The 27,298-nt window shown below is 43.7% G+C and overlaps 2 protein-coding genes, 34 non-coding genes and 5 pseudogenes across 36 annotated transcripts; all 41 read right to left on the reverse strand.

Moving 5' to 3' along the window:
* Positions 1–3,096: 3,096 nt before the first annotated feature.
* On the reverse strand, positions 3,097–3,189 carry LOC123146577 (small nucleolar RNA R38). Its single transcript, XR_006472818.1, has one exon. It is a non-coding gene; the product is annotated as a small nucleolar RNA R38 (small nucleolar RNA).
* Positions 3,190–3,290: 101 nt separating this feature from the next.
* Positions 3,291–3,426, reverse strand: LOC123146654 (small nucleolar RNA snoR80). The gene has a single exon (XR_006472863.1). It is a non-coding gene; the product is annotated as a small nucleolar RNA snoR80 (small nucleolar RNA).
* Positions 3,427–3,499: 73 nt separating this feature from the next.
* On the reverse strand, positions 3,500–3,596 carry LOC123146619 (small nucleolar RNA Z157/R69/R10). The gene has a single exon (XR_006472831.1). It is a non-coding gene; the product is annotated as a small nucleolar RNA Z157/R69/R10 (small nucleolar RNA).
* A 67-nt stretch (positions 3,597–3,663) lies between these two features.
* LOC123146618 (small nucleolar RNA Z157/R69/R10) lies at positions 3,664–3,758 on the reverse strand. The gene has a single exon (XR_006472830.1). It is a non-coding gene; the product is annotated as a small nucleolar RNA Z157/R69/R10 (small nucleolar RNA).
* A 691-nt stretch (positions 3,759–4,449) lies between these two features.
* LOC123146678 (small nucleolar RNA snoR137) lies at positions 4,450–4,596 on the reverse strand. The gene has a single exon (XR_006472884.1). It is a non-coding gene; the product is annotated as a small nucleolar RNA snoR137 (small nucleolar RNA).
* Positions 4,597–4,656: 60 nt separating this feature from the next.
* LOC123146555 (uncharacterized) lies at positions 4,657–4,752 on the reverse strand (annotated as a pseudogene).
* A 71-nt stretch (positions 4,753–4,823) lies between these two features.
* Positions 4,824–4,919, reverse strand: LOC123146557 (uncharacterized; annotated as a pseudogene).
* Positions 4,920–4,994: 75 nt separating this feature from the next.
* LOC123146558 (uncharacterized) lies at positions 4,995–5,090 on the reverse strand (annotated as a pseudogene).
* A 202-nt stretch (positions 5,091–5,292) lies between these two features.
* LOC123146512 (small nucleolar RNA SNORD96 family) lies at positions 5,293–5,384 on the reverse strand. The gene has a single exon (XR_006472770.1). It is a non-coding gene; the product is annotated as a small nucleolar RNA SNORD96 family (small nucleolar RNA).
* A 51-nt stretch (positions 5,385–5,435) lies between these two features.
* Positions 5,436–5,532, reverse strand: LOC123146517 (small nucleolar RNA SNORD96 family). Its single transcript, XR_006472773.1, has one exon. It is a non-coding gene; the product is annotated as a small nucleolar RNA SNORD96 family (small nucleolar RNA).
* A 117-nt stretch (positions 5,533–5,649) lies between these two features.
* On the reverse strand, positions 5,650–5,741 carry LOC123146508 (small nucleolar RNA SNORD96 family). Its single transcript, XR_006472767.1, has one exon. It is a non-coding gene; the product is annotated as a small nucleolar RNA SNORD96 family (small nucleolar RNA).
* A 211-nt stretch (positions 5,742–5,952) lies between these two features.
* On the reverse strand, positions 5,953–6,071 carry LOC123146496 (small nucleolar RNA SNORD14). The gene has a single exon (XR_006472758.1). It is a non-coding gene; the product is annotated as a small nucleolar RNA SNORD14 (small nucleolar RNA).
* Positions 6,072–6,259: 188 nt separating this feature from the next.
* LOC123146481 (small nucleolar RNA SNORD14) lies at positions 6,260–6,380 on the reverse strand. Its single transcript, XR_006472744.1, has one exon. It is a non-coding gene; the product is annotated as a small nucleolar RNA SNORD14 (small nucleolar RNA).
* A 2,168-nt stretch (positions 6,381–8,548) lies between these two features.
* On the reverse strand, positions 8,549–8,632 carry LOC123146524 (small nucleolar RNA SNORD24). The gene has a single exon (XR_006472778.1). It is a non-coding gene; the product is annotated as a small nucleolar RNA SNORD24 (small nucleolar RNA).
* Positions 8,633–8,684: 52 nt separating this feature from the next.
* On the reverse strand, positions 8,685–8,766 carry LOC123146576 (small nucleolar RNA R12). The gene has a single exon (XR_006472817.1). It is a non-coding gene; the product is annotated as a small nucleolar RNA R12 (small nucleolar RNA).
* A 76-nt stretch (positions 8,767–8,842) lies between these two features.
* LOC123146580 (small nucleolar RNA R38) lies at positions 8,843–8,934 on the reverse strand. The gene has a single exon (XR_006472821.1). It is a non-coding gene; the product is annotated as a small nucleolar RNA R38 (small nucleolar RNA).
* A 91-nt stretch (positions 8,935–9,025) lies between these two features.
* On the reverse strand, positions 9,026–9,157 carry LOC123146653 (small nucleolar RNA snoR80). The gene has a single exon (XR_006472862.1). It is a non-coding gene; the product is annotated as a small nucleolar RNA snoR80 (small nucleolar RNA).
* A 952-nt stretch (positions 9,158–10,109) lies between these two features.
* On the reverse strand, positions 10,110–10,204 carry LOC123146556 (uncharacterized; annotated as a pseudogene).
* A 70-nt stretch (positions 10,205–10,274) lies between these two features.
* LOC123146559 (uncharacterized) lies at positions 10,275–10,370 on the reverse strand (annotated as a pseudogene).
* Positions 10,371–10,651: 281 nt separating this feature from the next.
* On the reverse strand, positions 10,652–10,723 carry LOC123146565 (small nucleolar RNA R66). The gene has a single exon (XR_006472807.1). It is a non-coding gene; the product is annotated as a small nucleolar RNA R66 (small nucleolar RNA).
* Positions 10,724–10,974: 251 nt separating this feature from the next.
* Positions 10,975–11,067, reverse strand: LOC123146507 (small nucleolar RNA SNORD96 family). The gene has a single exon (XR_006472766.1). It is a non-coding gene; the product is annotated as a small nucleolar RNA SNORD96 family (small nucleolar RNA).
* An 853-nt stretch (positions 11,068–11,920) lies between these two features.
* On the reverse strand, positions 11,921–12,006 carry LOC123146523 (small nucleolar RNA SNORD24). Its single transcript, XR_006472777.1, has one exon. It is a non-coding gene; the product is annotated as a small nucleolar RNA SNORD24 (small nucleolar RNA).
* A 77-nt stretch (positions 12,007–12,083) lies between these two features.
* LOC123146573 (small nucleolar RNA R12) lies at positions 12,084–12,165 on the reverse strand. Its single transcript, XR_006472814.1, has one exon. It is a non-coding gene; the product is annotated as a small nucleolar RNA R12 (small nucleolar RNA).
* An 88-nt stretch (positions 12,166–12,253) lies between these two features.
* On the reverse strand, positions 12,254–12,346 carry LOC123146579 (small nucleolar RNA R38). Its single transcript, XR_006472820.1, has one exon. It is a non-coding gene; the product is annotated as a small nucleolar RNA R38 (small nucleolar RNA).
* Positions 12,347–12,467: 121 nt separating this feature from the next.
* LOC123146652 (small nucleolar RNA snoR80) lies at positions 12,468–12,601 on the reverse strand. The gene has a single exon (XR_006472861.1). It is a non-coding gene; the product is annotated as a small nucleolar RNA snoR80 (small nucleolar RNA).
* Positions 12,602–12,663: 62 nt separating this feature from the next.
* Positions 12,664–12,758, reverse strand: LOC123146613 (small nucleolar RNA Z157/R69/R10). Its single transcript, XR_006472827.1, has one exon. It is a non-coding gene; the product is annotated as a small nucleolar RNA Z157/R69/R10 (small nucleolar RNA).
* Positions 12,759–13,702: 944 nt separating this feature from the next.
* LOC123146656 (small nucleolar RNA snoR8a) lies at positions 13,703–13,788 on the reverse strand. Its single transcript, XR_006472865.1, has one exon. It is a non-coding gene; the product is annotated as a small nucleolar RNA snoR8a (small nucleolar RNA).
* A 220-nt stretch (positions 13,789–14,008) lies between these two features.
* Positions 14,009–14,129, reverse strand: LOC123146487 (small nucleolar RNA SNORD14). The gene has a single exon (XR_006472750.1). It is a non-coding gene; the product is annotated as a small nucleolar RNA SNORD14 (small nucleolar RNA).
* A 316-nt stretch (positions 14,130–14,445) lies between these two features.
* Positions 14,446–14,626, reverse strand: LOC123146621 (small nucleolar RNA Z112). Its single transcript, XR_006472833.1, has one exon. It is a non-coding gene; the product is annotated as a small nucleolar RNA Z112 (small nucleolar RNA).
* A 61-nt stretch (positions 14,627–14,687) lies between these two features.
* On the reverse strand, positions 14,688–14,768 carry LOC123146646 (small nucleolar RNA snoR77Y). The gene has a single exon (XR_006472856.1). It is a non-coding gene; the product is annotated as a small nucleolar RNA snoR77Y (small nucleolar RNA).
* An 87-nt stretch (positions 14,769–14,855) lies between these two features.
* Positions 14,856–14,952, reverse strand: LOC123146636 (small nucleolar RNA snoR31/Z110/Z27). The gene has a single exon (XR_006472846.1). It is a non-coding gene; the product is annotated as a small nucleolar RNA snoR31/Z110/Z27 (small nucleolar RNA).
* A 42-nt stretch (positions 14,953–14,994) lies between these two features.
* Positions 14,995–15,086, reverse strand: LOC123146660 (small nucleolar RNA snoR31). Its single transcript, XR_006472868.1, has one exon. It is a non-coding gene; the product is annotated as a small nucleolar RNA snoR31 (small nucleolar RNA).
* Positions 15,087–16,574: 1,488 nt separating this feature from the next.
* On the reverse strand, positions 16,575–16,673 carry LOC123146638 (small nucleolar RNA Z107/R87). Its single transcript, XR_006472848.1, has one exon. It is a non-coding gene; the product is annotated as a small nucleolar RNA Z107/R87 (small nucleolar RNA).
* A 52-nt stretch (positions 16,674–16,725) lies between these two features.
* Positions 16,726–16,812, reverse strand: LOC123146658 (small nucleolar RNA U31b). Its single transcript, XR_006472866.1, has one exon. It is a non-coding gene; the product is annotated as a small nucleolar RNA U31b (small nucleolar RNA).
* Positions 16,813–17,386: 574 nt separating this feature from the next.
* LOC123146521 (small nucleolar RNA SNORD24) lies at positions 17,387–17,473 on the reverse strand. Its single transcript, XR_006472775.1, has one exon. It is a non-coding gene; the product is annotated as a small nucleolar RNA SNORD24 (small nucleolar RNA).
* Positions 17,474–17,550: 77 nt separating this feature from the next.
* On the reverse strand, positions 17,551–17,632 carry LOC123146571 (small nucleolar RNA R12). The gene has a single exon (XR_006472813.1). It is a non-coding gene; the product is annotated as a small nucleolar RNA R12 (small nucleolar RNA).
* Positions 17,633–17,756: 124 nt separating this feature from the next.
* LOC123146578 (small nucleolar RNA R38) lies at positions 17,757–17,849 on the reverse strand. Its single transcript, XR_006472819.1, has one exon. It is a non-coding gene; the product is annotated as a small nucleolar RNA R38 (small nucleolar RNA).
* Positions 17,850–17,943: 94 nt separating this feature from the next.
* Positions 17,944–18,077, reverse strand: LOC123146650 (small nucleolar RNA snoR80). Its single transcript, XR_006472859.1, has one exon. It is a non-coding gene; the product is annotated as a small nucleolar RNA snoR80 (small nucleolar RNA).
* A 62-nt stretch (positions 18,078–18,139) lies between these two features.
* LOC123146617 (small nucleolar RNA Z157/R69/R10) lies at positions 18,140–18,234 on the reverse strand. Its single transcript, XR_006472829.1, has one exon. It is a non-coding gene; the product is annotated as a small nucleolar RNA Z157/R69/R10 (small nucleolar RNA).
* A 2,883-nt stretch (positions 18,235–21,117) lies between these two features.
* LOC123143595 (uncharacterized) lies at positions 21,118–22,891 on the reverse strand. Its single transcript, XM_044562531.1, has 3 exons — positions 22,051–22,891; positions 21,786–21,948; positions 21,118–21,678 (listed from the first exon to the last, which is right to left on the reverse strand). The coding sequence occupies exons 1-3, from the start codon at positions 22,152–22,154 to the stop codon at positions 21,271–21,273; spliced, it is 675 nt and encodes a 224-aa protein (XP_044418466.1). The 5' UTR covers positions 22,155–22,891; the 3' UTR covers positions 21,118–21,270.
* LOC123142442 (pentatricopeptide repeat-containing protein At2g17140-like) lies at positions 22,131–27,296 on the reverse strand (the record flags this gene model as incomplete). The annotated part of the gene is made up of 4 exons (XM_044561353.1): positions 22,131–22,244; positions 22,913–23,001; positions 24,589–24,718; positions 24,985–27,296. Coding segments are annotated over 2 exons (2,442 nt in total), but the record flags the coding sequence as incomplete, so codon positions are not given.
* Between the last annotated feature and the right edge of the window lie 2 nt (positions 27,297–27,298).

Below are 27,298 nucleotides of genomic sequence, written 5' to 3' on the forward strand. Positions count from 1 at the left end.
TATACATCCGTATGTAACCCGTATTGAAATCTCTAAAAGCCTAAAAGGTCATATATTTAGAAACAGAGGGAGTACTTACCAATAATACACTAGAAACCACTTTTAAGTTTGTTGTTAGACAATATGCTTCAGGAAGCTCTATCATGAAATCTGATGATATTAAAATAAACATGAACGCACCACCTACACATGTGCTATATATAATTGATGCAAATCGTCAACATATGAATTTTGTTAAGATAAATAACTAAATTTAGCATAATTGTTTTGTTGATGTACGTCACAACCGTATGACAAAGAATACAATAATTAATATTTAGCAATATTGTTGTGTGATTAACTATGCCAACTAACTGCAAAACATCATACTCGTTTAGGTTATAGTCTAATGAAATAATATGTTTAGACGGATATAAAAGTTTAGCATAAAAATACAGGTATTTTTGTTTCGCCACAGGGCCCAAAATATGTTTGGACAGGCCCTGAACTCACCTGATATGTTTCTATGGGTCCCGTACGAGGAGTTCGCCGCTTTACAGGCCATCGGTTATCAGCCCTGAGAGAGAGCCCGCCTGCAGAGAATTGGACCAACTCACCCGACTGAAAGCCTCCATAGAATTGAACGACACCACAGGTTCTACGAGGATGTATAATTTTCTATGCCAACCCTGGGGTGGACCGCAGAATGTGTATCGAAGGGTCCCTGATGGTGCCGAGCACCGAGCCAGCAGTCAGGAGCGAGTCGTCGGTGGAGAAGGCGATCGCGCTCGGGATGCCCTCCGCCGACTTCACCTCCTCGACGCAATCCTTCGCGCCCTCCTTGTGGTCTGGTTGGCCCGACAGCAATCCAAGAGAAAATAGCAACCAACCGAATCGAAGAGGGGAACACCACCAATGATCACGACGAGCAAAACATAGGCGTGCAACAGTGAGACGAAGAAGTGGAAAATCTCGCATCAGGGAATCGGGATTTGGAGGGGAGGGAGGGGCACCTTTGCTCCGCTTGGGGGAAGCACCTTGTTCGCCTTTTCTCTGTTGCTCTGCTTGTGCTTGGCGGAGAAGGAGATGTTTTTGTTGAAACAAAGAAGACCGAGAAGTTGCGACAGAGTTAAGGCAGTGGGAAGGGTGCGGCGCACGTCGACGATATATATCTGGCAAAAGGAAGGAGGGTCCGGTTGACATGGCGGATCCGGCCACCCCTTCGTGCTCCAGGATTTCAGAAACCGTCCGATACTATCTGCGTAGGTGGACTCCGCTTGTGACTGACCGAGTCAAACCCGACGCATGTCCGATACTATCTGCGTAGGTGGACTCCGCTTGTGAATGATCGAGTCAAACCTGACGCATGACGAAAGGGGTTGGAGGTTACGCAGACACAACTTTGTGCGTGTGTGTTTTTACGGGAAAATGCTGCTTTATTTTTTCAACTGCCAACTAGACTAGTCATCCTCCTCCTCGGATATGTTGATAAAGTTTGTGCCGGAGCCGCATGCCTCTTGGTCATTTGCAGTCGGGCGCACCTCCGACTCCTCTTCGGAGTCAATCTCGGTGAAGATCTCGTCAATCTCCGTGTTCAGCTGGCGGAGGAAGGAGCGTTTGGCCTCCACCTCTGCCTCCGACTGGATGGAGTCAAGGATGTCCTGCTACTTTATCGCCTCCTCCGCCTGGGCCACCTCGGAACTTGAAGAGCGCATTGGTCATGTCGAAGCTTGTAGGTGCCGGATCTGCCTCCTCTGGCTTCTTATTCTCCATGGTTGCGTCCTCCTCCTCCTCCATGGTCGCTCCCTGCTCCTCCGGCTGCAGCGAATCTGCAGGAAGCTCGGCTGTGATCCGAGCTTCAGGCCTGGCCCCGATCTCCTCCAGCAGCTACAGCCTCCACTCTGGAGTGAGCATGGCGTAAGTAGTGATCCAGCGCCTCGACATGGCTAGTGGCGGACGAATTGGAATATGGCATCGGTGGAGGAGGGAGGGGAAAGAAATTGGCGCGTGCTAGGGTTGGGATGCCGCCATCCAGGTTAAATAGCCAGACTTGGTTCCTCGGGCAGCATATGCCGGAGCGGTGCCACACGGCAGCACGAATACAAAAAGGCGGTCGTCGGACCGCTGCCCTTGAAGTCAGTCCTACATGGCGAGCGCGTCTGGGCATCCTTATATCTACCTCAGATATAGACCGGGTATAAGGAGTGTCGGTCACTTCAGACTTTTGGGTCGAATTTACCAGGTCCGGTTAGGTGGCAATTTTACGCCCGGACAGCCAGTGGGGACGTTTGGGGTGAATTTAACGGCTTCTGTTGTAGATGCGCTTAGAACCCACTTGATTCGATACTGATCAAAATTTTCCCAAGAGCGTCTCGATCTCCTCAACGAGAGGCCCATGCATGGATCAATCCAGATAGGTGTCTGAAAGCGCCTAAACTACTTAAATTCGACCCCTCAAACACCCGCGGACACGGTGAAGCCTCAAATTTGTTAATCTGCATCCAGATACCTCATACTAGAAACCTTAAATTCATAAAAGCATGCAAAAGATGAAATACACGTTCTACGCAGATCAATAACCTATCTACGTGCCCGGCTCGAGGTACATGGGCGGCAGCCACAACTCCAACTCCTCCGCTCCTTTATTAACCTACTAAACTCAAAAGCCTCTAAGAAAACTTTCAAAGCGCCCTAACGGTTTTAAAAGGCATCCTTTTTAGAGAATTTAATCTGCTCTAAAACAGAGTATACACCTGTGCCTGTGAGCCCAGTTGAGCTTTTCTTGACTGAACGATGAAACCTTCACCTGGGCTAGGAGTACAAGGGGCATTAGAGAACGGAGGGCACCTAGATTGATCTGAAAGACTAGTTTGAAGCTGCTCATTAGTCTCTTCTCACAAAACTGTTCATGACAATTCAATGTGAAATATCTTCAGAGTCCAGGTCCAGGCAATCAATGTGTTTGTTTAGCAACCAATACATTGCATCACCGGCCAAGATCTTCTATACACTACAAAAAGGTACTACTGCCAGGAAAAGAACAGTGCACTGAGACAAACCACATAGACACAAATCATCCACATACATACTAATCACCGGCCAGGTCCAACGGAAGTAATCTGTGTCAGATTCGAAGTATTCTCATCACCCTTCAAAGGAAGTAAGACAGGGATAACTGTATTTTTACTTGTGATCTCATCATCCACATACACTAATCAGTTTTAGTTGAAAAAAAAAAGTAAAATTTGTGGAAAAAACAAGAAAGAACTACCATGGTCGCCAAGAAATAGATCTATAAAACAGAAAGAAAAAATAACATGAGGCGTTTCCAAGATATAAGCTGGCACAGAGAACGCCACTAAACAGGATTTACCACACATCAGAGAATAGCTTGTAGTGTCCGAGACTAATTACTGCAAGGAACACTAGTCATCCTCAGGAATCGGTAACGAACGCGCATCAAACCAAGAAACAAACAGTAAGAAACATACAGACTACTCCACAGATAAATCATCAATTTGGGGGAGCTCGGCTAGCCAAGGGTTTGTCTTCAAAAATACTACTGAAGAGGTAGCATCAGAAACTCTAGTCCACATAGATGTCATCACCGCTCGAACTCCCTAACCAGCAAACATAAAAAAAACAAGATGGAACCAAAGAACATATTGATTGATGGAATGAGATCTAGGAGCTCAGACAGCCAAGAGGTCATCTGCAGATGCCACTGAAGAGGTGGCATCAGAAACTCTAGTCCACAAATTTGTCATCACCACTACAACATCATGGACCATCAAAACGAAAAATAAGAAACAAACCAAATCGAGATTCATCAAGAATCAAAAGAGCTATGTGTAGGGGGGGGTGGCCGGATGAGCTATTGTTGTTTGGAAAAATTAATGACATCACATTGCTGTTTGGAAATTTGTAGGCGGCATTGGTGGGGATTTATATAAAAAAAATAGGAGGTGGGGATTTGTCTAGGGTTTTCCTCTCTTCTTTGCAGGTGCAGATGGGGCAGGCGGACAAGTAGACGCACGGAATTTCCTATTTGCCACCTTTAGCGGCACGCATCCGTAGGGTGGATCCTATATGACGCTCGCAGGCAGCAAATAGGAGCTATATCTCGCTTATAGTGAGATTTTTTTTTAGCAAAGGTAGCTAGGCCTTATTGAACATCAAGAATGTTTACAGGTATTATGAGCGTATCATGAGTATTGCCTAACCAAATATGCCTTCCCTGAGACCCAAAAAGATGAAGGAGAGTTCTGTTAAAAGCTATGCAATGATTAGCAGAATTTCTGCTGCAACATCTACACCGGCGCCAATGCTCTGAATCTAAAAGTTCTGTTTAATGCTTGCTTTCATCCACCAAATGAATGTAGGAGTAAGCAACAAAATCAGAAGCAAAACCAAAACCTCGAGAAAGAAAAACAAGCCTAGGGGAAGATATGAACATTTTGTTACATTAATAAATGTGCCAGAAGACAGATAACACGATACAGTTTGGTAATGCGTCATGCTGTTTAATACTGGCCAGTGTTTCCGATTAATCTATGCTTCCCTCTACAGGATGACCAAACTGTTAACAACAGGCCATTCTTCCAGTTGTGAAGCAACAAACACATAACATTTTCCATTGAAGCATTGTTTTTGGGCAGGAATAAGATATAACTAAGTATTTCCTCAGTTCAGGTCTCCAAATTGCTTCCACACCACGCCATGAGATAGCGCATCAGAAGAACGAAAGTATATACTTTGATCATCATCGGACAGTTTTAAAATCAGAAAACATGAGATAAACAACAAAAACCATTGTTTGGGGCGCGAAGGAGATAAAATGAAGTATTTCCTCAGTTCAGGTCTGAAAATTGCTTCCGCACCGTACCATGAGATAGCACATCAGAAGAACGAAAGTATTTGGTTTCATCATCATCAGACAGTTTTCAACATCAGAAAACACAAGATGAACAACAAAAAAACCATTTATTTGGGGCAGGAAGAATTTAAATTTAAGTATTCCCTCAGTTGAGGTCTCCAAATTGCTTCTGCACTGCGTCATGAGATAGCGCATCAGAAGAACGGAAGTATTTAGTTTGATCATCACCAGACAGTTTTCAACATCAGATAAACAACAAAAACCATTGTTTTGGGGCGGGAAGATGATAGAATGAAGTGTTTCCTCAGTTCATATCTCCAAATTGCTTCCACACTGTGCCATGATAATAATAAGAAGTAACTTTCTGAGGGCACCCTCAGAACATTTGCATAATTGTATCACAGTATTTTTCTTAGAATATTTGTCCAGCCATCAGTCTGTTTCAGAATTACGGAATGACAGCATGGACGCATAGCAACAAATCAGTCCCGAAAGATGGTATAATTAACAGGTTTTTCATCATGGACAAGACTGAAGAATGAAGACAAAAATTTAAAATTCTAGAGGAAATCTGGTAGGTGGACACCAGAATTGCCGATTTTTACAGCATGGCACACAAAGCGCACCAATCAGTCCCAAAAGATGGTTTGTTTTGTTTGTTAATTTCACCATTGTCCTGCCAAATTCTCAAACAGACTAAACAACAGTATCAAGGACAAAAAGAAAGACGGAAGAGATATCAAAGGATTATGGAAGTATCTACAAAAATTATGACAATCAAAAAAAGTTTAGTTTGTCCTCAGAATTGCAGAATGACAGCATGGACGCATAGCGACCAATCAGTCCCGAAAGATGGTATGATTAACAGGTTTTTCGTCACAGGACAAACATAAACACAAACACAAAACAGCCAGGTCTACAAAGGTCAGAATTGCAGATTTGACAGCATGGCACACAGAGCGCACCAATCAGTCTCGAAAAGGTAACTATAATCAATATCAAGGAAAAACATAGTGAAAAAGCTTCAAGACCAAAAAGAGAAGACGCACAATAACCAAAGAGGATGAGAAAAGAGACTAACCAGTGAGCTCATATATGCCCTCAGACATCCGAGGAAGGATCTGATAGCATTAGCTCTCAAGCCTGGCTGGGCGAAAGCTCTTAGGCCGTAACTGCAAATGTTTTGAGAAAAAAGCCTTAATTTAATCATCCCTACTAAAGCAAGTATTGCATCAGACATCCAATTTCCAGCACTGCATCAGACATCCAAGGCGACAACTGCAAATGTTTTGAGAAACAAACCTTGCTTTTAACATCATTTGCAATGCAGGGCAATATTGAACATACTATGTTTAGATTGCTGAAGGTCATTGAGAAACATAATATTGACCAGGAGAAATAAAAAGGCTCAGACATCCAAGGAAGGAATCAGGAGCATCAGCTCTCAAGCCTGGCAAGGCGAAAGCTCTTAGGCGGCAACTGCGAATGTTTTGAGAAACAAGCCTTAAATTTATCATCATTGCCTTAAATTTCCTAGTAGCAAAACTTTTACAAATATATCAGACAGTCATGACGTACCAAGTACCTATCAATGCATGAAAACTAATTCTTGGCCCAATTATAGATACCATGGTCAATGCTTGTAGCTACCAGAGAAGGACCATTAGGCCCAAGTTAGATTAATTTAGAAACAACTAATAAATAACAAGCTTAGTCAGAGAGAATAACTACTGGCATGGAATAGCACACACTGTAGGTAGGCACTAAGGACACTTGTAGCTAAGAGAACACTGCTTTCATCTGTTAAAACCTCAGAAAAACGCATAAATTTTTGGAACCAACTACACTGCAAAGCCTCTAAGAAAACTTTTAAAGGGCACTAATGATTTTAAAAGGGGAAAAACTTATCATAACCCGGCGGATCACAGCGGCAGCGTCCGCCACCTCCAATGCATGACACGTGTTCAGTGAGGGCTCGTATACCATCCTTCATCGAACGCGCTTTTGCAACAGAGGCTATGTTTCTAAAACATATGTGGTGTTGCAGTAGTTTACGACGGGTCTATGTTCTAAAACAAAACCTCGGTCGTGAAAATTTTCTGCAACCAGACCTCAGTTGCAAAAAAAATTGTAACAAGATCTCAGTTGCAAAAAAAATTGCAACAAAACATCTGCTGCAAAAAAATTCTGGAACAAGAGCTATGTTTCAGAAATAATTCTGCAACAAGGCCTGTGTTGCGATTGTGAAAGCGCGCTCGGCTCAGCTTGATGCGGCAAATCGGACGGCTCGCGACCAAAAAGATCAGCCGGCGGATGCGTAGCACGCCCCTTTTAAAAGGCATCCTTTTAAGGAAGTTGGCTCTGAAACAGAGTGCACACCTGTGCCTGTGAGCCCAGTTGGGCTTTTCTTGGCTGAAGGCTGAAATCTTCACTTGGGCTAGGAGTACCAAAGGCATTGGAGAGAAGGCATCTAGACTGATCCGAAAGACTAGGTCGAAGCTGCTCATCAGTCCCTCTCACAAAACTGTTCGTGACAACTCAATGTGTTTGTTCAGCAAACAATGCATTGCATCACCGGCCAAAATCTTCTACACAGGTACTACTAGAAAAAGAACAGGGCACAGAGATGAACCACATACATACTAATCATCCACATATGTCCATACTATCGATTACTGACAGGGTCATCAAGAATTAGATCCAAAAAGCAGAAAAAATAACAGAGGACTGCTTGTGAATATATGCAGGGCAACTACTCTCGTACGCATCATGTCGCTGTAGCAGAAGCTGTCATCTACTCCCTCCGTCCCAAATGTAAGGGAAAAATATCTTAAATTTTAATAGGGAGGGAGTAACTAACAAAGCTCGTCGTCATTTGACCTCGTATCCTCGCACTGATGCAAGGACCAAGCTGCCTGCAACTGACGACGTGAAACTGTAGCATTGCAGCATGCGACGCCACCGAGGGTTGCGGCGATGGGAATTGGCCAGATACCTTACAAGCCGCTAAGGTAGGTGTGGTGAGTGCAAGAATAATTGTAATTTATAACTTCTTTTATGTGACAGATTTTGCATGACTAGTGGGAATTGGAACCAGCTTCTTAAGAATGTAAGATTAATTTGTACCTTTTGTCCTTCTTTTGTACAGTTCTCTTTATCAATACCAGATATTCCGATATCAGTTTTTGAGTGTTTTTTCTCAAAATAAAAAAATAACAAGTCTTAATGTGGTAAAAGTACAGGAATTAGTTCAGGCACTTTGTAGTTAACCTTCTACAACATTGCTTCTGTTAGACTGAAAACTGTAAAATAACTACTGCCTTAAACTGATACCATCTGTCCAAATCGTATCTCACTAATTTGGCTTTTCTTTGCCTTCTTATTTCCTCCACACATAATGTTGTTTTATTGTCAAAGCGAAGCTGTTAAGAACCCAAGCAAGTTGCACTGAAATCAAAACCATTCTCGTATTTCTTCAACCGAACCTGAAGCACAAACAGTGATATTGTCCCACAACATGTCTGGCATGGGGAAGGTCAATCCAAGGCAAGCTCCAACCATTGCATGGGGCAGCAAGAGTTAGCATCGTTTAGGGGCAGCACGCCTACCACTTGACTCTTGTTCAGAGTTGGTGCGCATATAAAGACTTCTCATGCGGATCTAACCATTCAAAAGTAAAAAAGATGATTTCAGGGCCTCAGAGATCATGGTGGTTGTGATCATCAAATAGGAGTTGCCCCATCAAGAGTAGCAAATATTTTGATAACATCACTGGTTCCAAGGAGAACACGAACAAACACAACTAAAACAAATAAGAAAAGATTGTACGGCGAGTCAGAAGTAGCTGGATAAAGATGTCATGTTTATTACAAATCAATGGGAATCTGAATGATTTTCTTCTTCATTCTCGCAATCCAAGCCAAATCAAAACAAAGACAATACAGTTTCGAATATCAAAACAAACATACTGCACAAGATGGTGGAAGTAATCGTGTCAGATTGAAAGTATTCTCAGCACCCTTCCGAGAAAGTAAGACAGGGATAACTGTATTTTACTTGTGATCTCATCATCCACATACATACTAATCAGTTACAAAAATTTGAAAAAAAAATGCTCGTACAGTCTATCACGGTCGGCAAGAAACGAAAATAACAAAGAGGACTACATGTGAATATATGTGGCGTTTCCAGGATAAGCTGGCAGGGAGGACGCCACCAATCAGGATATACCACATAAGAGAATCGCTTGTAGCGTCCAAGACTAACTACCGCGAGGAACACAAATCATCCTCAGGAATTGGTAATGAGCACGCATCAATCAAAAGAAAGAACTACAAGAACAGATGGATTCTGGGAGCTCAGACAGTTTAAACATCAAATAGGTACTTCTGACTCGGAAGGGTGCCATGACATCAGAAGAACGAAAGTATTTAGTTTGATCATCAGACAGTTTAAACATCAGATAGGTACAAGTAAATAAAAAACAAATAGCCAAAAATAAACACAATCAGACAATATCAGGTCAGTTTATTATCTCCCTCTAGGAGATAATATATTTCTCATCAACACATGAATCAGGTCAGTTTATTTTACTGACACAGATGATCACCAGGATGCATGAACAACATTCAGTGATCCAAAAACAGACTAGGAATGAAAATTCAAACTGCAGTATACTCAGTTCTTCCATACTCTAGATTTTCATTACGTAAGTACCATGGTGATTGATTGTTGAGCTCTAAGAAAATGTGTTCAGGCAAATGCAACTCCATCAAGCAAAAGATATTTCATTACTATTCAATAAAAAGTTGCCTTCCACATTTGGGACATTCTTATAGAGGTCATGAAATCATACAAGAACATTATTCAATGACAACATCAGCATTTCCATTGCCAAGGAGGTGTGAGTTCCTCTCCTGGTGGAGCTAAAGGTCCCTCTGTCCCTCACACTATTTAATGCTTGCTTTCATCCACCTAATGAATGTGCGAATAAGCACCAAAATCCAAAGCAAAACTAAACCCTCATAAATAAAAACATACACATGGGGAAAATATGGACATTTTCTTATGTTAATAACACAATACAATTTTATTAAGAGTCATGCTGTTTAATGCCAACCAGTGTTTCCCGCCACCTGACCAAACACCACGACATTTTTCATTACAGAAGTAATATTTTTCATTCCCATCTACAAGAGGAAAAAAAGAGGTGAACATCAAAAAAGGTTGTTTTGGGAGGAAGATATAACGAAGTATTTCCTCAGTTCAGGTCTCCAAATTGCTTCCACACCGCACCATAAAATAGCGCATCAGAAGAACGAAAGTATTTAGATTGATCATCATTGGGACAGTTTTCAACATCAAAAAAATAAGATAAACAACAGAATAAATTGTTTCAGCGCAGGAACAAGATAAAATGAAGTACTCAGTTAAGGTCTCCAAATTCCTTCCACACAGTGCCATGAGATAGAGCATCGGAAGAACAAAAGTATTTAGTTTGATCATCACAGTTTAAACATCAAATAGGTACAAGTAAATAAAAAACAAATACCCAAAAATAAACACAAATGGACAATATCAGGCATATCGTTGCTCCCTCTAGGTGATAATATATATCTCATGAACACATGAATCAGGTCAGTTCTTCCATAGAGATTTTCATTAGTTAAGTACCATGGTGATTGATTGTTCAGCTCTAAGAAAATGTGTTCAGGCAAATGCAACTCCATCAAGCAAAAGAATAGGCAATCAAGAGTGAAGAAGAGGAACAAGGAATAACAGAACATCGAACCAGTAGCCCTCAGGGATTATGCATATGATTTTCATCAAGGAAGAAAACTCAGGTCTCAAAGATGTGCCATCACTGGACTCACAGGACTAAACTGAATAGAAAAGGGCAAAGTAAAATCATAAAACATATAATGATAAGCAGGAGCAATTTTGGAGAATGTTATTCGCTGCGCCTCACAATTGCAAGTAGGGGAAGCGACTCAAGATCCCCATAAAGTCTAGCCCCTTCGGAAAAATCGAGCCACAGAGAAATATAACAGGAGGATCAACTAATCAAGGGGCTGAGTCACATTATTCAGAACAAAAAGTAAGTTCTCTTCAACATAATTTGTCCTCAGAATTGCAGAATGACAGCATGGACGCATAGCGACCAATCAGTCCCGAAAGATGGTATGATTCAACAGGTTTTTCATCACCGGACAACCATAAATAACACAAAACACAAGGTCTACACAGGTCAAACCTATATTATTTTAGGGTTGGACGACAGACTTGCATATATGACAGCATGGCACACAACAGCGAACCAATCATTCTCAACATGGTGACTAATAATAATGACGGAAGTCCTGATGTGGCAAGTAACATTTATATTTATTGATAAACAAAAATGCTAAAACTCTGACAGACTTTTTGACATGACAAATCAACCATTTTGCATGTCTAGAGTTGGCAAGCACTTTTAAGTCAAAATCGGACGTTCAATGTATTCAGGTCCTTTCCTAGATAAATAACAGACATAAGTTCAGGCACTTCGTTATTCCAGGCATCTTATCTTATTTGGCCTGAAACTGATACTATTTGTTCAAATCTTATCTTGCAGATACAGCTTTTCTTTGCCTTTTTATTTTCTACACACATCATGTTGTATTGTTGTCAAAGCAATGCTGAAGAAAAACTACAGCGTTCTGAAGCAGAAACAGTGACATAGTTTACAACCGTTGCACGGGACAACTGAGTCGGCATCGTTTAGGTGCGGGGCAGCACGGGACAACTGAGAGCCTGTTCGGCAGTCATCCAGCTCCTCAAAATACAGGAGCCGACAGAGCGCCACTTTGACGGCTCCAGAAAAATAGGCTACGGTGCCGCTCCACTCCGGCCGCTCCAGGAGCTGAGCCGTGGAGCGGAGAGTTACCGAACAGGGCCTGAGTTGGCATCGTTTCGGGGAAGCACACCTACCATTTTAATCCTGTTGTTCAGAATTGGAGCATCTGAAGAATTTTCATATGGAAGCTGTACAGAGAATCGTCAAAAGATAAGAAAGATGATTTCCTGGACCTCAGAGATCTTGGTGGTTGTGATCATCAAATGGGGTCGTTACCCCATCAAGAGTAGCAAATATTTTGATAACATCACTGGCTCCATGGAGAACACAAACAAACACCGCCAAAACAAATCAGAAATAAACGACTGAAGCCACCAGATGGCAGATTGTACGACGAGTCAGAAGTAGCTGGTTAAAGATCTCATGTTTATTACAAATCAATGGGAATCCGAATGATTTTCTTCTTCATCCTTGCCATCCAAGCCAAATCAAAACAAACAATGTATACAGAATTACAGATTACAGTTTCTATAACAAATCATACTGCACGAGATGCTGGAAGTACTCGTGTCAGATTGAAAGTATTCTCAGCACCCTTCCGAGGAAGTAAGACAGGGATAACTGTATTTTTACTTGTGATCTCATCATCCACATCCATACTAATCAGTTAAGAAAAATCAATAAAAATTAAAAACTTGTACGATCTTATCACAGTCGGTCATCTAGATCCATAAAGACAGATAAAAGAAGAGAACAAAGCAAGAGAGGGCGGCGTGTGAATGTATGTGGCGTTTCCAGGATAAGCTGGCACAGAGGACGCCACCAATCAGGATATACCACACATCAGAAAATCGCATGTAGCGTCCAAGACTAATCGCCATGAGGAACACAAATCATCCTCAGGAATTGGTAATGAACGCGCATCAATTAAAACAAAGATGTACAAGAACAGATGGATTCGATGTGATGAGATCTGGTAGCTCAGACAGCCAAGGGGTTGTCTGCAGATGCCGCTGAAGAGGCAGCATCAGAAACTCTAGTCCACAAATTTGTCATCACCGCTACAACCTCTCATCGACCAGTCATCGAAAAGAAGAAAAAGAAACAAACCAAATAGAAAACCAGAGCAATGCATGAGGGAGGAGGGCAGAGCCGCAAGGGGAGGAGTCTGGATGTGGCGTTGGTAGGGATTTATATTTTGGTCTGCAATATGGGGTCAAGGGTTTTCTTCCTCGGCTGCAAATGAGGTGAGCTGACGCACCAGCCTGCTGGGCTGCCGACAAGGGGCTAACACGTCTCTCTCGGCTCAAGAGACTCCTTGTTAATGTTAACCCTGGATACTTCTGCAAGATCACGGATCTTAGTAGTCAAATCTTAAAATCAGTTTATTACCCAGATGTTGATTTCCTTTAGGCCTTGGAGTGGATTTGGGGGGAATTTGACATAGATGGGATTTAATCACAGGCAATACCTGTCAATCCCTCTCATTTGTGATGGAACCGAACAAGGCCAACCTGAAGCAGAATTGGGCTTTTCATCGAGCCAATTATGGCATGCTATTGTTGAGGGGAGAGATACCCTCAAGTTGGGCTCGGTAAAGCGAATTGGTACAGAAGAACATACTAAAGTGTGGGAAGATAATTGGCTCCCTGAGATTTTAATCTCTGGCCAATTGTTGCAAGATCTGTCAACCCACCGGAGTTGGTTTGTGAATTGATCCAGAGCGGCACGGGAAGATGGAACATTGAATGAACATTTTCTGGAGATGGTCAAAGATATTATTATGAGGATTCCTATTAGCTCAACAAGACAAGATGATTTTTGGGCATGGCACTATGACAAGTATGGGAGTTTCACAGTTCGCTCTGCCGACAGGACCCAACCTTCTGAACAAAAATAAGATTAAACAGAGAAGAGGTATTTTACGTTCCATAAGATTCTTTCATGAACCAAAAAAAATCTCAGTGAAAACAAAGAGGAAACAACATAATAATACTCGAAGTATAGTCCATTGGTGCTCAGATTCTATGGGTGTATAGATGTCGTTCACAGGGATTTTCCATCAGTACGAGGAATGTTTTATAATCACTGCACCAAAAAAGGCTCAATTGACTCAAGAATAAAAGAAAGAACAGAGATTAAACTGAAATTTGGGGCCAAGCATAACCCTGGACGGATTTGTCTAACCGCCACCTGAAACATCTCAGGAGTGTTGTAAACTCAGATGCAAGAACAGCAGCAGAACATAGAAACAGTGCACCCCGCATACCAAGATGAAAACATCAAATGAAAGACAACAAAGTATGGGGATATTAATAAGGCTCAGACATCCAAGGAAGGAATTAGCAGCATTAGCTCTCAAGCCTGGCTAGGCGAAAGCTCTTAGGCGGCGTCTGCGAATGTTTTGAGAAACAAGCCTTAAATTTATCATCAACGCCATAACATATCCCAAAACTACCCAAATCATATTGACATCAGCCACAAAAATATTTTAACCACAATAACCAGCTCTGGAAAGTGTATACCTACCAAAATAGAGATTGTTCCTATCAACACACAGAAAACAGAGCAAACAATACGAGAGAATCCCTCAGAGACCCATTTAAAATCATGCACACAGATGAACCAAACCAGGTGCAAATGGAGATTCCAACCCTGACCAAACCACAAATAACCAGCTCTGGAAAGTGTATACCTACCAAAATAGAGACTGTTCCTATCAACACACAAAAAACAGAGCAAACAATACAAGAGAATCCCTCAGAGACCCATTTAAAATCATGCACACAGCTGAACCAAACCAGGTGCAAATGGAGATTCCAACCCTGACCAAACCACAAAGGTTATAGCCAAAGGAGGACACATGAAGTGGTGAGAAACAGCTGTTGTTTACAGTGTCATACGGCACTTCCTGGTCTGAGAATCTTCACAGGGATAATTTAAGTTGAACGAAATTAAAAATATAATAATTAATATAGAAAATATTACGCTACTGGTTTTATGCCTCAGAAAGCCGCAAAAATATCGTCATTCAGAATCAGACGGTAATTCCAACATAAAGCTAATCATCATGGGCTTCAATTACATTACAAATCACTAGTGTAAAAGAAAACACTGCTCACCAGCCAATACCACAAAACTAAGATGATGCCCAAGAAAACATGGTGTATCATCAGAATATAAAAGCCTTCTCATCCACTGGTAAATAGGCACTGTGTCAGAAGGTGTCCTAAGATTGATCAAGGTATCATCACATGATACTGACGAAACAAAGAATTAACTAAAAAATTAAAACTGATCTCTAATGGTTTCAGTTGCAAAGATGACATCACAGGCAGATCATGCCACCCCTTGGATCAAGTGTTGGAATATGCATCAATACCTCCTCACAACCCAAACAGGGAGGCGGCTCCTCTACCGTGCCTTCTTCGGCGGATGCATTGATCTGGGCCAGAAATTTACCACAAACTAATCAACCCAGCCCAACTGTTAGATGTACACACACCTGAACTGATTAACTATGCTCACCTTCTAAAAAAAAGTTTAACTATGACTCATATCTCGAAAAAAAAAACTATGCTAAAAAAAATTTGTTTTGCCTCAAAAAAAAACTATGCTCAAAATTTACTAAAAAAATAAGCTAATTTTTTTTGTTTTTTTAGTGGAACTAATTAAATACTTAACTTAAAAACAATTAACGACCCCTCCATTTCTAAATATAAGACCTATAAAAGATTTCAATAAGACTACTCTAAAATGTATATAAACACATTTTAGAGTGAAGATTCACTCATTTGGCTCCATACGTAGTCTATATTGAAATCATTAAAAAGTCTTATATTTAGGAATGAAGGGAGTATAATTAATACATGACCAACGCTGTAAAATGAACATGATCTGGGTATGCACTGGGCCCTCAGGGAGGATCGTCACGCTGGATCCCTCAGTCCAGCGCCCACTTTGCAAACGCCGTCGTCAAGGACCGACGTTCTAAATCCCTCTGGCCTCCTTCATCTTCACCAACACCTTCATCGAGCAGGGAATTCCTACAACATGTGGTTCTACGACCGACAAAGAAGCAAAAAATGCACTAATCTTTGTTACCTTAATAACCGTGTTAGTTTAATTTTGTTCTATTATTGGACCATCGCAGACTTGAGTGCACGGTCAAGATGCATTTTTTGTCCATGAACAGAAAATGGTCCATGAACAGAAAATAATCAAACTAACACGGTTATTAAAATAATAAAAATTAGTGCATTTTTTGCTTCGTGGGCGGTCAGAAGGAATCTAACGTGGTGATCCTCACAAACGGCACAATGCACGCTTGAATCATTTTTGTTTTTTGTTTTGCAGTGTTGGTCAAAATTATAGTTAATTATTTAATCAGTTTCCCTAAATATTTATTTCCACATTTCATATTACTTGTCTTAGATTTGTAGATTCAGACGGAGTAGTTTTTTAAAATGCAAAAAAATACTCAGTAGCCAAGAAAGTGAATGCCTAGCGGTCATTCTGAGCTTCAGAATTATTGTTTTACTTACAAAACTAAACAGTTAATCAATTCAGGCATTTGTACAAATAACGGCCGGGCTGGGCTGGGCTGGGCTGATTAGTTTTTGGCTAGTTTCTGGCCCATGCAATGCGCCCACGAGCATCCGAAGAAGCCACAGCAGCCATGCTGTGCTCAAAGGAACGGTAGAGGAGCCGTTTCCCCCAAACAAACCATCTAAATTGAAAGGCATTTCTCAAAAAAAAATCTAAATTGAAAGGCAAAAATAACAGCCAAAGCTTTCAGAAGAGGGAGCTTGTTATCCTCATCGCAACTACTCCCCAAAGGAAACACGCATCAGAAAAAACAGCAGATTAAAAATAAAGGTTTATGATGGCTCGGTTTAGCGGGATAATCGGCATACAAATCTACTCCTGAGAGCTGTGATTTGGTCTGTTGAGCTTGAATATTTGCAAATCGTCACTGCGATCACCCAAGGAAATTAAGTAAAAAGCAAACCAACTGTTCAAAATTTCATTTGCCGAGTCAGATTTAATAGTATGTCAATCAGCACAGATCCGCCTAAGAGGACCCTAAGACTGGGGCGACAAATTGGAAATCATCATCCTCATAACCACAACATAGATCTGCTAACCATGTTCCTCTTAGAAGTCTAAACGGACTTGAATCGGTAATAATATGTAAAAAGCAGACTCAGAATATGAGCGGTGATATAGCAGAGCATGGCACACAACATTGCTTCTGTATTGGCAGACAAAAATGTAAAGAAATACTCCAGGCATCTTATATTATTTGGCCTGAAACTGATACCGTCCGTCCAAATCTTTACTCCACACATCATGTTGTTTCTCCAAGCATGGAGTACAAATAATCAAGTATTTAAGATCTAGATTTTCTTTGCCCTTTTGTTTCTCAATGCTGTTGTTTTGTTGTCAAAGCAAAGCTGTAAAAAAACTACAGCAATCTCGTATTTCTTCAACCGAATATGAAGCAGAAACAGTGACATAGTTTACAACTGTTGCACGTGACAACTGAGGGCAGGGGAGCACCGGACAACTGAGTTGCATCGTTTAGGGGAAGGACCCGTACAATTTTAATCTTGTTCAGAACTGGAGCATCTGAAGACCTTTCATGTGGGAGCTGTACAGAGAATCATGAAAAAATTAAGAAAGGTGACTTCCAGGGCCTCAGAGATCTTGGTGGTTGTGATCATCAAATGGGGTCGTTGCCCCATCAAGAGTAGCAAATATTTTGATTAACATCACTGGCTCCAAGGAAAACACGAACAAACACCACTAAAACAAATAAGAAATAAACGACTGAAGCCAAAAGATGGCAGATTGTATGACGAGTCAGAAGTAGCTGGTTAAAGATCTCATGTTTATTACAAATCAATGGGAATCCGAATGATTTTCTTCTTCATCCTCGCCATACAGGCCGAATCAAATCAAAAGAAAAACAATACACTTTCGAACATCAAACCAAACAGGATCTCACAATGCATACAGAACACAGTTTCTATAACCAATCATACTGCACATGATGCTGCAAGTAACCGTGTCAGATTGAAAGTATTCTCAGCACCCTTCCGAGGAAGTAAGACAGGGATAACTGTATTTTTACTTGTGATCTCATCATCCACATACACTAATTAAAAGCTTGTACGATCTATCACAGTAGGCCATCTGGATCAAGACAGACAGATAAAAGAAGAGAACAGAGCAAGAGAGGGCGGCGTGTGAATGTATGTGGCGTTTCCAGGATAAGCTGGCACAGAGGACGCCACCAATCAGGATATACCACACATCAGAGAATCGCATGTAGCGTCCGAGACTAATCGCCATGAGGAACACAAATCATCCTCAGGAATTGGTAATGAACGCGCATCAATCAAAGCAAAGAAGTACAAGAACGGATGGATTCGATGGGATGAGATCTGGGAGCTCAGACAGCCAAGGGGTTGTCTGCAGATGCCGCTGAAGAGGCGGCATCAGAAACTCTAGTCCACAAATTTGTCATCACCGCTACGACGGACCTCTCATCGACCAGTCATCAAAAAGAAGAACAAGAACCGAAACGAAACGAGCCGAATTGAAAACCAGAGCGATGCGTAGGGGAGGAGGGCGGAGCCGCAAGGGGAGGAGCTACCGGGGTCTGGAGTCTGGATGCGGCGTTGGTGGCGATTTATATTGAGGTCTGGAGTATGGGGTCTAGGGTTTTCTTCCTCGGCTGCAAATGAGGCGGGCCGACGCATTGGGCTGCTGGGCTGCCACACAAGGCTACTAACGCGAGTTTTGGTGGGCCGATCTATTCATCTTCAATTTAATTATGGTAACCCTCATAAACAAATTAATTATGGTAGTACAATGAACATTAGAAATAATAAAAAATTCATCTAAATCATCCGTAGACCACATAGACTCGTGAGCCATTCAAAATCGACTCGTATTTTAGCTCAACTGGAGATCGACTCGAAAATAAATGAGTTGGGTACGAGCATTTTATGTAGCTCGATCGAGAAACGAGCCGGTCTTGAGCCAGCATTGTCTCGCTCGATTTTAACTCGATAGCTTGATATCATATAAGTATATTAACTAATCTTCATGTCTATTACGAAGAATTAGGATCATCCATTGTCATATTTTTTTTTCATTTTACCTACTAGCAAACTTGGAAATTAAGCATGGAGAACATTTAGCCTCAGATGAAACGTGGCCAACCGTGTGTTCAATATCTTGTTATTTTAGGCAAAGTTGAAGGTAGAGGCACATTCGTTGTCTATTATCCATGATCTCTTGTTATTAGATACTAGTTTTCAGTTGAGAAATAATGAGTTGAGTTTTATAGTGATTTTTTCTGTTGTGACATATCTTGCTTTAAAATTTGCCTTGAAATAAATTAAAAAATCATCTTATTTAGCTCAAAAACTAGCTAGAAATCGACTCATGATCATTACAAGCTGAGCACGGGTCACTCACTACAGCTCGACCTTGAGCTTCATGCATTTTGAGCTCGCTCGAATTTTAGTATGAGTTGAGTTGAGCCTAGGCCAACTCGCTCGAAGTCGACTCATTTGCAGCCCCTAGCGACAATTACAAGCATTGAAGTGAGTCGAAGACACGCCACCGTCATCGTCCCTCCCTCGCCGAAGCCGGGTAAAAATTGTTGTAGTAGACAGTTGGGAAGTTGTCGTGCTAAGGCCTCATAGGACCAACGCACAAGTACAACACCCGCCACCAATGAAGAGACACGTTGATTAAAAGGATCCAACGTGAAGACACATGAACGTAGACGAACGAACACCGGATCCAAGTAGATCCACCAAAGATAACCAGCGACCAAATCCCACAAGTATGGGTGCGGTCCAGATCTGGTCCTTAGGGGATAAGGGATCCCTCTCCGGGTAGGCGAGGATGGGTGTGGTTTGGTGGGTTCTCCCTCTTCACATGCACAGTGGTCGTTGGTAGTGGTCAGGACACCGCTTCTCTGTCGGGCAGATCGACATTGAAGGCCACAAGCATGGCGTTGTGTGAGCTTGCTCGGCAAGGATCGTCGGTAGTCACGGGGTTGTGTCTCCCCTAGTCCATCGAGACTGGCTGGGGATGCAGGCATGGATGCCTCCTACCGTGGAGGCGTTGAGCCAGATTCTGGTGTTGGGCTAGGAGTGAAAGGAATTGTCTTTTACTCTTCCTTCCGTGGTTGATGCATCGTTATGTGGAAAGTGGTGGAGTCTCGGACATGGATGCCGGGGCAGTGGCTCTGGATGGCGATCTGCATGGCTAGCTCTTCGGCGGGCACCATGGCGGTGCTGGTGGCTTTTCCTCTTGGTCGTGTGGACGACGAAAGGTGTAGCGGTGAGTGGCTCGGGCGCTCTCTGTCCTTGGCAGTGGCATCGTCCCGATCCGGACTTGGGGAACTGATCGCATCACACTTGTTCTGGAGACCTCATGGTGGCACGGTGGAGTTGCCGAGCGAAAGCTCTGCGCTTCGTAGCCACCGACGACAACGCTCACGGGCGTCGCTCTCTTCATGAAGACGTCTTCGTGGTGCTCCTCTTCATGTAAGGGTTCCGGGTTAAGCCCCTTGTCTGTTCTTGACTCGGCAACGATGACGCTTTGCGTTGTTTTCTCTTTCGAAGGCGTTGTCGCAAAGCTTAGGTGGTATAGTGCGTAGCGTGACATTGTACTCAGTTCTTTCTCTTTCGGTATCGTAGTCGCATGCATTCTGCGTGAATCTGTTATACTGGAATCGGCATTGTAGGAGGGCTACCCCATCATTTTGTATCGATGGGCCGTGTACTTTATTCGGTTATTGCTTTACATATAAAGCGGGACAAAATCCTGTTTCAAGAGAAGCACGTGAGGACATCGTGGAGAGTGGTTAGATTTCCATCCCAGTCGACGCCCGCCTTTGATCCTACTGCATAAACGTCATCGCTCATCTTTCACATTAGTGTGTCTAAATACTTTTTGTTATTACCATGTGGCAAGGCATTTTGTTGCTGTTAGCTACTCCCTGTTCCAATGCAGATTACATACGAAGCAAAACAAATGAATTTACATTTTAAAATATATTTATATACTTTCGTATGTAGTTTGTATTGAAATCTCTAAAAAGACTTATATTTAGAAACAGAAGGAGTAAATGCCTACTTGACGCTCCATGATACTCCCGTGGGAGAGGTTCATAACCTCCATCCCATTTCATTGATGCAAACCGCTAAAAAATATGACAAACTGACCTAAAAGTACTCTTCGAGACACTAGAATGAGTTGGCTGTTGGGCGGGAATTTGTCAGTATTCACAAAAATGGACAAAATAAAAGCACTGATGTCACAAAATACAAGCATATCGCAGCCCCAAAAAAAATACACGCAAGCCAGAAAATATCACTACCAAACCACCTGACCGGGATGGCAAAGTGCTAAGCGAGCTTTCCATTAGGAAGGAGAAAAATTGGGATGGCAGATCTAGAATTGGAGAAGCATAAAGTGATAAATCTGAAATTGTGTCTCACAACTTTTACTGCCGGCAGAGTGGCCGACAGCCTACTAATGAATCAAATCGTTAAATCCACTGCACAAATTTGCGGTATTCATGTTTCCATTTGCACAGCCGGCTGCAGAACCTCCTCTGTTCGTCGTCCTCGTCCCAGGCCTCCGCCGTCTCCATCTCCCCGCACCGCGGGTCGGCGCAGGGCGCGGCAGGCTCGGCCGTCCTCCAGCGGCGCATCGTCAGCCTTCTCATGACCGAAGCGGCCTCTCTGCGTACGGAGGCAATCTTGATGTTGCTCTTTGTTCTTGCTGCAGAGCATCCCTCCAGATATCCCATTGCCTCCTCGATACCTTCGGGATTGTAGGCGTCGCGCAGCATAATCATGCCGATGGTGTAGGCCGCGACGGCATGGCCGTGCTTCATGGCGCGGTGGAGGTGCCGGAGCCCGCTCTCCTTTCCCCTCCGGTTGCAGATTTCCTCCTGCCAAAGGAAGAAAATGTCAGAATCGTAGCAGTTGGGTTGGTTAGCGCGTGAACAACTGAACATGATGCAGTTCTGTAAGATGGTATCCGTGCTTCAGACGTTACCAGGCCGAGGATGTAGGACGCTTCGGGGTTGCCGGTGGCCGCGCACTCCCCGAGCACCGAGAGGAACCTCTCCTTGTCCCACCAGTGCAGACGCCACTCCTTGTCCACCGCCATGCACCGGCCCACCTCCCTGGCCGCCGTCACGTCGCGGAACACCTTGCATCTGAAGAGATACATGCGCATGAATCATGATATAGCCCCTTGCATCATTTCACAATCGCAGGCGAACATCAGAAAGGAAAGGAACAATTAATTGGTCACTTACGATCGCCTGAGGCTGACGATGTCGTCCAGGGGCGTCGTCGACTCCCCGGCGATTCTGGCAGTCACCTCCACGAGGATGTCAGAAGGGAGGCCGGCGATGCCCATGCCTGACGGATCAGCCCCTCCTCCTCCTCCTTGCCCCGTGAGCCCCTCCTCCGTCTCCTCACCCCAATCCTCCTCCTCGTCCCCTTTTGCCTTGTTAAGGTAGATGATGACCAGACCAGAAGCACGTGTAAGTACAGCCAATTATAGCAACTTGCAATGGCGGTTGGCGGAAAGGAAGTTGTTTGTGGTCACAGAGAAGCGGTGGGGGGCATAAACCAATCTATCACGCAAGGACCAAGAGGAGATACTACTAGTTTATTATAGTTGGATGGATGTCTAGCTAAGCTTCCGCGTGGGGTCTCAGATGTCAAAGCAAACCAGCTCTCGTTTCCATTGGTTGGTTCACTGCACGGCTGCAAATTTGCTGACGTGCTAGAGAACAGTGATGCAGTCTAGTGGCCGAAGAATGAGAAAGTGAACAAGGCCACCTATTTTATTCTACATATATGAAAAGGTTGTGCGCTAAAAATATGTAACCTTGAAATGTCTTAAGAAGAATATTGTATTGGTGAGAAAAGGGTCCGGTTTATACACTAAAAATATGTTTGTGCTAAAAAGGCAAGCACAAATGTTTCTTTTTGTTTCCACAAGCAGAGGTTAGGAACTGAAATTTTGTCACGATGTAGCTGTGCTTTTATACACTAGCATCTAAGACGTTTATCTAGCATCTCATGTACTTGTAAAAATATCTAAGTTTGAGAAAGAAAGAAAATGCATAAAAACAAAATTGGTAGTCAAATTGGGTGAGAGGTACTCACCAGTATGCAATCTGGAACAGCATCAGGGCATGTCGCTGTGCACAACATTCGTGACAGCAACTATTCCAAATCACCAGTGAATCTTCTCTCTACACGGCAACAAGCAAAAAAAAAGAGGATTGTTCAGAACAATTTATTTAGGCTGTACGAATCAAACTGTTCTTTATATAGTACTGCAAGCATACTAGTTCACATCTCAGAACAGTGTGGAACATTGGTTCCTGATCAGTAGCACTCGGGCATAAAGCGGGTAACTTGGGAAACTTAGATATATGACATTGCAGCTTTGGCAATTCAGAGAAATGCCATCACTATTTTACTCTTTGGAAAAATGACACTACAACGTTGCAATACTCCTGGAGATGCCATTATGCAAAATTTCAGACCAAAATGCCCATGCCTTCTTCCTTGCTCTTCTTCCTCCACTGACCTCATATTCCTCAACCATGGCAGCACAGTCTCTTCCTCCCTCTGTCACCTCTCTTCCTTGCCTCTCTTTGCCACATGGATTCGACCTCCATGCCACAGCCTGACCATGGGATCCCCATCACAATTTCTTCCCAGAGATCAGAACTACCATCCAAGGCCATCCAAACTCATTCTGCGATCCACATCTCATCCACATCTGGTTGCTCTGTGGCTACCATCTCCTCTAAATCCGACAGTGAGCCGGCAGCGAGAGGTTGAGGGGAATATTGAGATGGAGCTTGCTGCTGGATCAGTAAAACGGCCATGGACCCCATCTCCTCTAGATAAGGCAGCAGGAATTTGCGGCGGTCTTCAAAATGGAGCTTCCTGATGGATTCCCCATCCATGGCAGTCATAGGAGGGCAGAGGATGCTGCGAAGAGTTGCAGACAGCCTGAGGAATCGAAGCTTAGGAGGGGACCCATCCATGGAGGCAAGATGGTAGGTGCAAGGGGTAGAGGAAGATGGACAACATGAGTACAGCACCAGCGGCAGGCCAGCCACGCTTGCTGAGGGGGCGGGAGTGGAGGACGTCGCTGGCCAGCACGGTTGCAGGTCACTGTTGGGAAATGAGTGAGGTGAGGGAGGGAGGGAGGAGAAGAGAAGGAAGAAGACATTGGCATCTCAGTCTGAAAACCTACATGATGGCATTTAGAGTATTGTAAAGTTGTAATGGCATATATCTAATTTTCCCAAAACTTGGATCAATACACATTACAGCCTAACATCCATATCCATTCATCCAAATTTGGAGTATTACACAAAGCCCCCCCACAAGGGATGATACAAAGAGAGGAGGGAGATATCGGCACTCACCAGAGGCGGTACACCCAGCAACAGCAAGCCTCCGTTGCGGCCGTCCGACAGCTGAGCACCACGGAGAAGCGAGAGAGAGAGAGGCCGCGGTGCCGCAGCAGAGACAGACCTAGCTGAGGCAGAGGTGATGGCAGGCAAGGTGTGTGCGGGGCGATGCAAATGGGTCTCTCTATATAAATCGTGGCTATTTATTTTCTTCTAGATTAAAATTTTCAGTTATACCGATGGTCAGAAAGTGCGTGAGCATGGTAGAACGGTCAAACAGAATTGAGTGGTGAGAAATCAACACAACCTATTAAAGCTTTCTAAACATGTGAGTTTGTAGTCACAAGCAACTTCTCAGGCTTTCCATACATGTCATTATTTAGGGCTCTAGGGTGATGAGAGACTTACTCAGCCACTGTTCTCCAGTACATAAATGTCATCATCCTGCTGCCTTTTATGCTCGTATATATTGCCTCTTTGGCCCCATCCTGTTCTCACTCTATTGGTAATTTTCATAATTGTGCGAGCACTGTCATCTCTGCATATCAAAAATGAAGTCAGAGTCATTGCAGCTCAACAGAGAAAGTGACCTTTAATATCTTGTTAAGAGTTAGTTTGTGTTTCTTGTAAGACGAAACCATGCATCCAAATAAACTCTTTAAACAATATGCCTTGGTACATATGCCTTGGTTATTGTACTAAATTTAAACAATATTTCATAGTCCTCTACAGAATCCTTGCATCCAAATAAACAAAAGAAGATTGAAAGTAAACACATAACGAGAAACTTGATCGTGATAATACCTGTGCAGAAGGGAATGCCAATCATTTTCAGCATACTTGTCATGCTCATGCTTCCGGCTTCCAGTGGTAACCACACCAGAAACAGCAGCGTGACCAACATTACCATCTGCCATTTCCATCATCTTTTCCGACAGTACATCAGCATCCTGCTTCTTTCCCGTTTCACTTAGTGCATCTATGACAGGCATGAACGTGGCTGGATCAAATGAATGTCCTTTAGCTATAAACAACTTGAGAAGACTATGCGCTTGGTCTGCCTCACGAGCATCGCAGAGCCCCATGATGATCTGCTTATATGGGAAACTTTGGATGGAGATTCTCATTTCAAGTGCTGTTTCAAGAATGTTCTTGGCTTCTATCCACCTAGCATAAGTGGAGAGTTCGGTGCACATTAAGCAATAGAGCACTTCCTTCTGACCACATGTACTCAAAGCAACATCAAATACTCTCTGAGCTGCAGAGAAATCTGCAATCTTACAAAAAGCCTTGATCAACAAGCCAAAAGAAGTTACATTAGGAACTATTTCATTCTGTAACATTTCATCTAACAAAGGCATTGCTTTGTTCACCATTCCTTGTTCACAAAAGGATTTTATCAAGCTATTGTAGGTCATGACGTTAGAAGAGATCCCCTTCTCCTTCATTTCACTCATCAATTCAAGGATTTCATCTGACATGTGTTTTTCTTGAAATCCCCAAATCAACAAGTTGTATGACCTTGTGCTTGGGTTGAAACCTTTCTTTTCCATGTCTCTAAGAACCTTAATGGCTGAAGATGTCTTGCCATGCTTGCAATAACCGTGAATAAAGGTATCATATATCACTGAATCAGGAGAAATATCTTTTGCTATCATCTCAAGTAATCGTTTCTTTGCTTCATCGAACCTTCCTTCTTTGCACAATGCATTCATCAAAGTTGTGTAAGTGATCCGGTCAGGTAGACATTTTTTGCTGAGGGAAGAATCACTCACTAAACTTGAAAACGAACTACCCAATCTGCCAAGAGCCAAACTTCCTTCATTCCACATTTCATCGACAATGTCCATAGCCATATCTAATTTACTGCTTCTGCATAGTCCATCAATAATGATATTGCAGCTTGTTGTATCCAAGCTATATCCTTTCTCACCCATCCTCTCCAACAACCTTTCTACCTCTGTAGTCCTACCAGCTTTCCACAAACTCTCCAGCAAAACATTGTAGGTGAACAAATTTGGGGCACACCCCTTCTGCGCCATCTCATCAAGGATCCTGTTGGCAGCGACAATGTTTCCCTTCGAGCAATAAGCACGGAGCAAACTAGTATAAGTCACAACATCTGGTGTCATCACACCACTCCTCACAAAATCCTCCACTCTCCTAACATCAAACGACTTGCCCTCCTTACACAATCCATCGACAATGATGTTGTATGTATAGCTATTAGGCTGGACACCCTCATGAGCCATCTCGCTCAGCAACTCTTGTGCCTCTCCGATCTTACCATTCCTCACCAATCCTGACAACCAGCGGTTGTAACTCTCGACTTTCCTCAGGAACCCACCACATCTCATAATGTCCACCAGCACCCTTGCCTCATCCACCATCCCGGCATCACAGAACCCGCTGAGCATCACGTCAAACGTCACCTGGTCAGGCCTCGGCAGACCCGGCTCCAGGGCCTCCTGCATATCATTGAATATCCTGTATGCCTCCAGCACCCGGCCAGCCTTGCAGAGCGCGGAGATCCTGCCATTGAACGTGACCACATTGGGCGCGAGCCCCTGCACCCGCATCCGTTCCACCAGCCTCTCGGCCTGGTCCACCTGGCCCTCCCGGCAGAACCCCGCCACCACCGTGTTGCAGACCACCAGGTTCATCCTCGGCATTTCGTCGAGCACCCCGAGCGCGTCGGCGCTCCTGCCCGCGCGGCAGTACCCTCGCGCCAGGATCCCGAAGCTGAAGTCGTTCCTGGCGGGCATCGCGTCGAACACCCTGCGTGCGAGGTCCATGCGGCCAGCCGCGCAGAGCGCCTGCAGCAGGATGTTGCGGGTGAAGACGTCGGGGGCGGCGCCGGAGAGGAGGAGATCCTTGTATAGCGACTCAACGAGGTCGAGGCGGGACTCCCCGAGCGCGGCGAGGAGTAGGCGGTTGTAGACGGGGGTGGGCGGCGGGCGGAGCGCTGGGCCGGGGAGCGCGCGGAGGGAGCGGAAGGCGGAGAGGGAGAAGTCGAGCGGGACGCGCGGGGAGGCGGATGCGGCGGAGAGGAGCGCGAGGAGGTGCGGGGACGGGTCCGGGAGGGAGAGGATGTGGCCGAGGAGGCGCTGGAGGAGCG

Source organism: Triticum aestivum, chromosome 6D (genome assembly GCF_018294505.1).
Source record: "Triticum aestivum cultivar Chinese Spring chromosome 6D, IWGSC CS RefSeq v2.1, whole genome shotgun sequence".
NCBI classification, from domain to species: Eukaryota; Viridiplantae; Streptophyta; class Magnoliopsida; order Poales; family Poaceae; genus Triticum; species Triticum aestivum.

What these genes read in the sequence shown, in the direction of transcription:
- LOC123143595 (XM_044562531.1), bottom strand. Translation starts at nt 22,154, where the DNA reads ATGGGCATCGCCGGCCTCCCTTCTGACATCCTCGTGGAGGTGACTGCC. An exon ending in ATCGTCAGCCTCAGGCGATC is followed by an intron (nt 21,949 to 22,050) that starts GTAAGTGACCAA and finishes GTATCTCTTCAG; the next exon opens with ATGCAAGGTGTTCCGCGACG. An exon ending in CGTCCTACATCCTCGGCCTG is followed by an intron (nt 21,679 to 21,785) that starts GTAACGTCTGAA and finishes TTCCTTTGGCAG; the next exon opens with GAGGAAATCTGCAACCGGAG.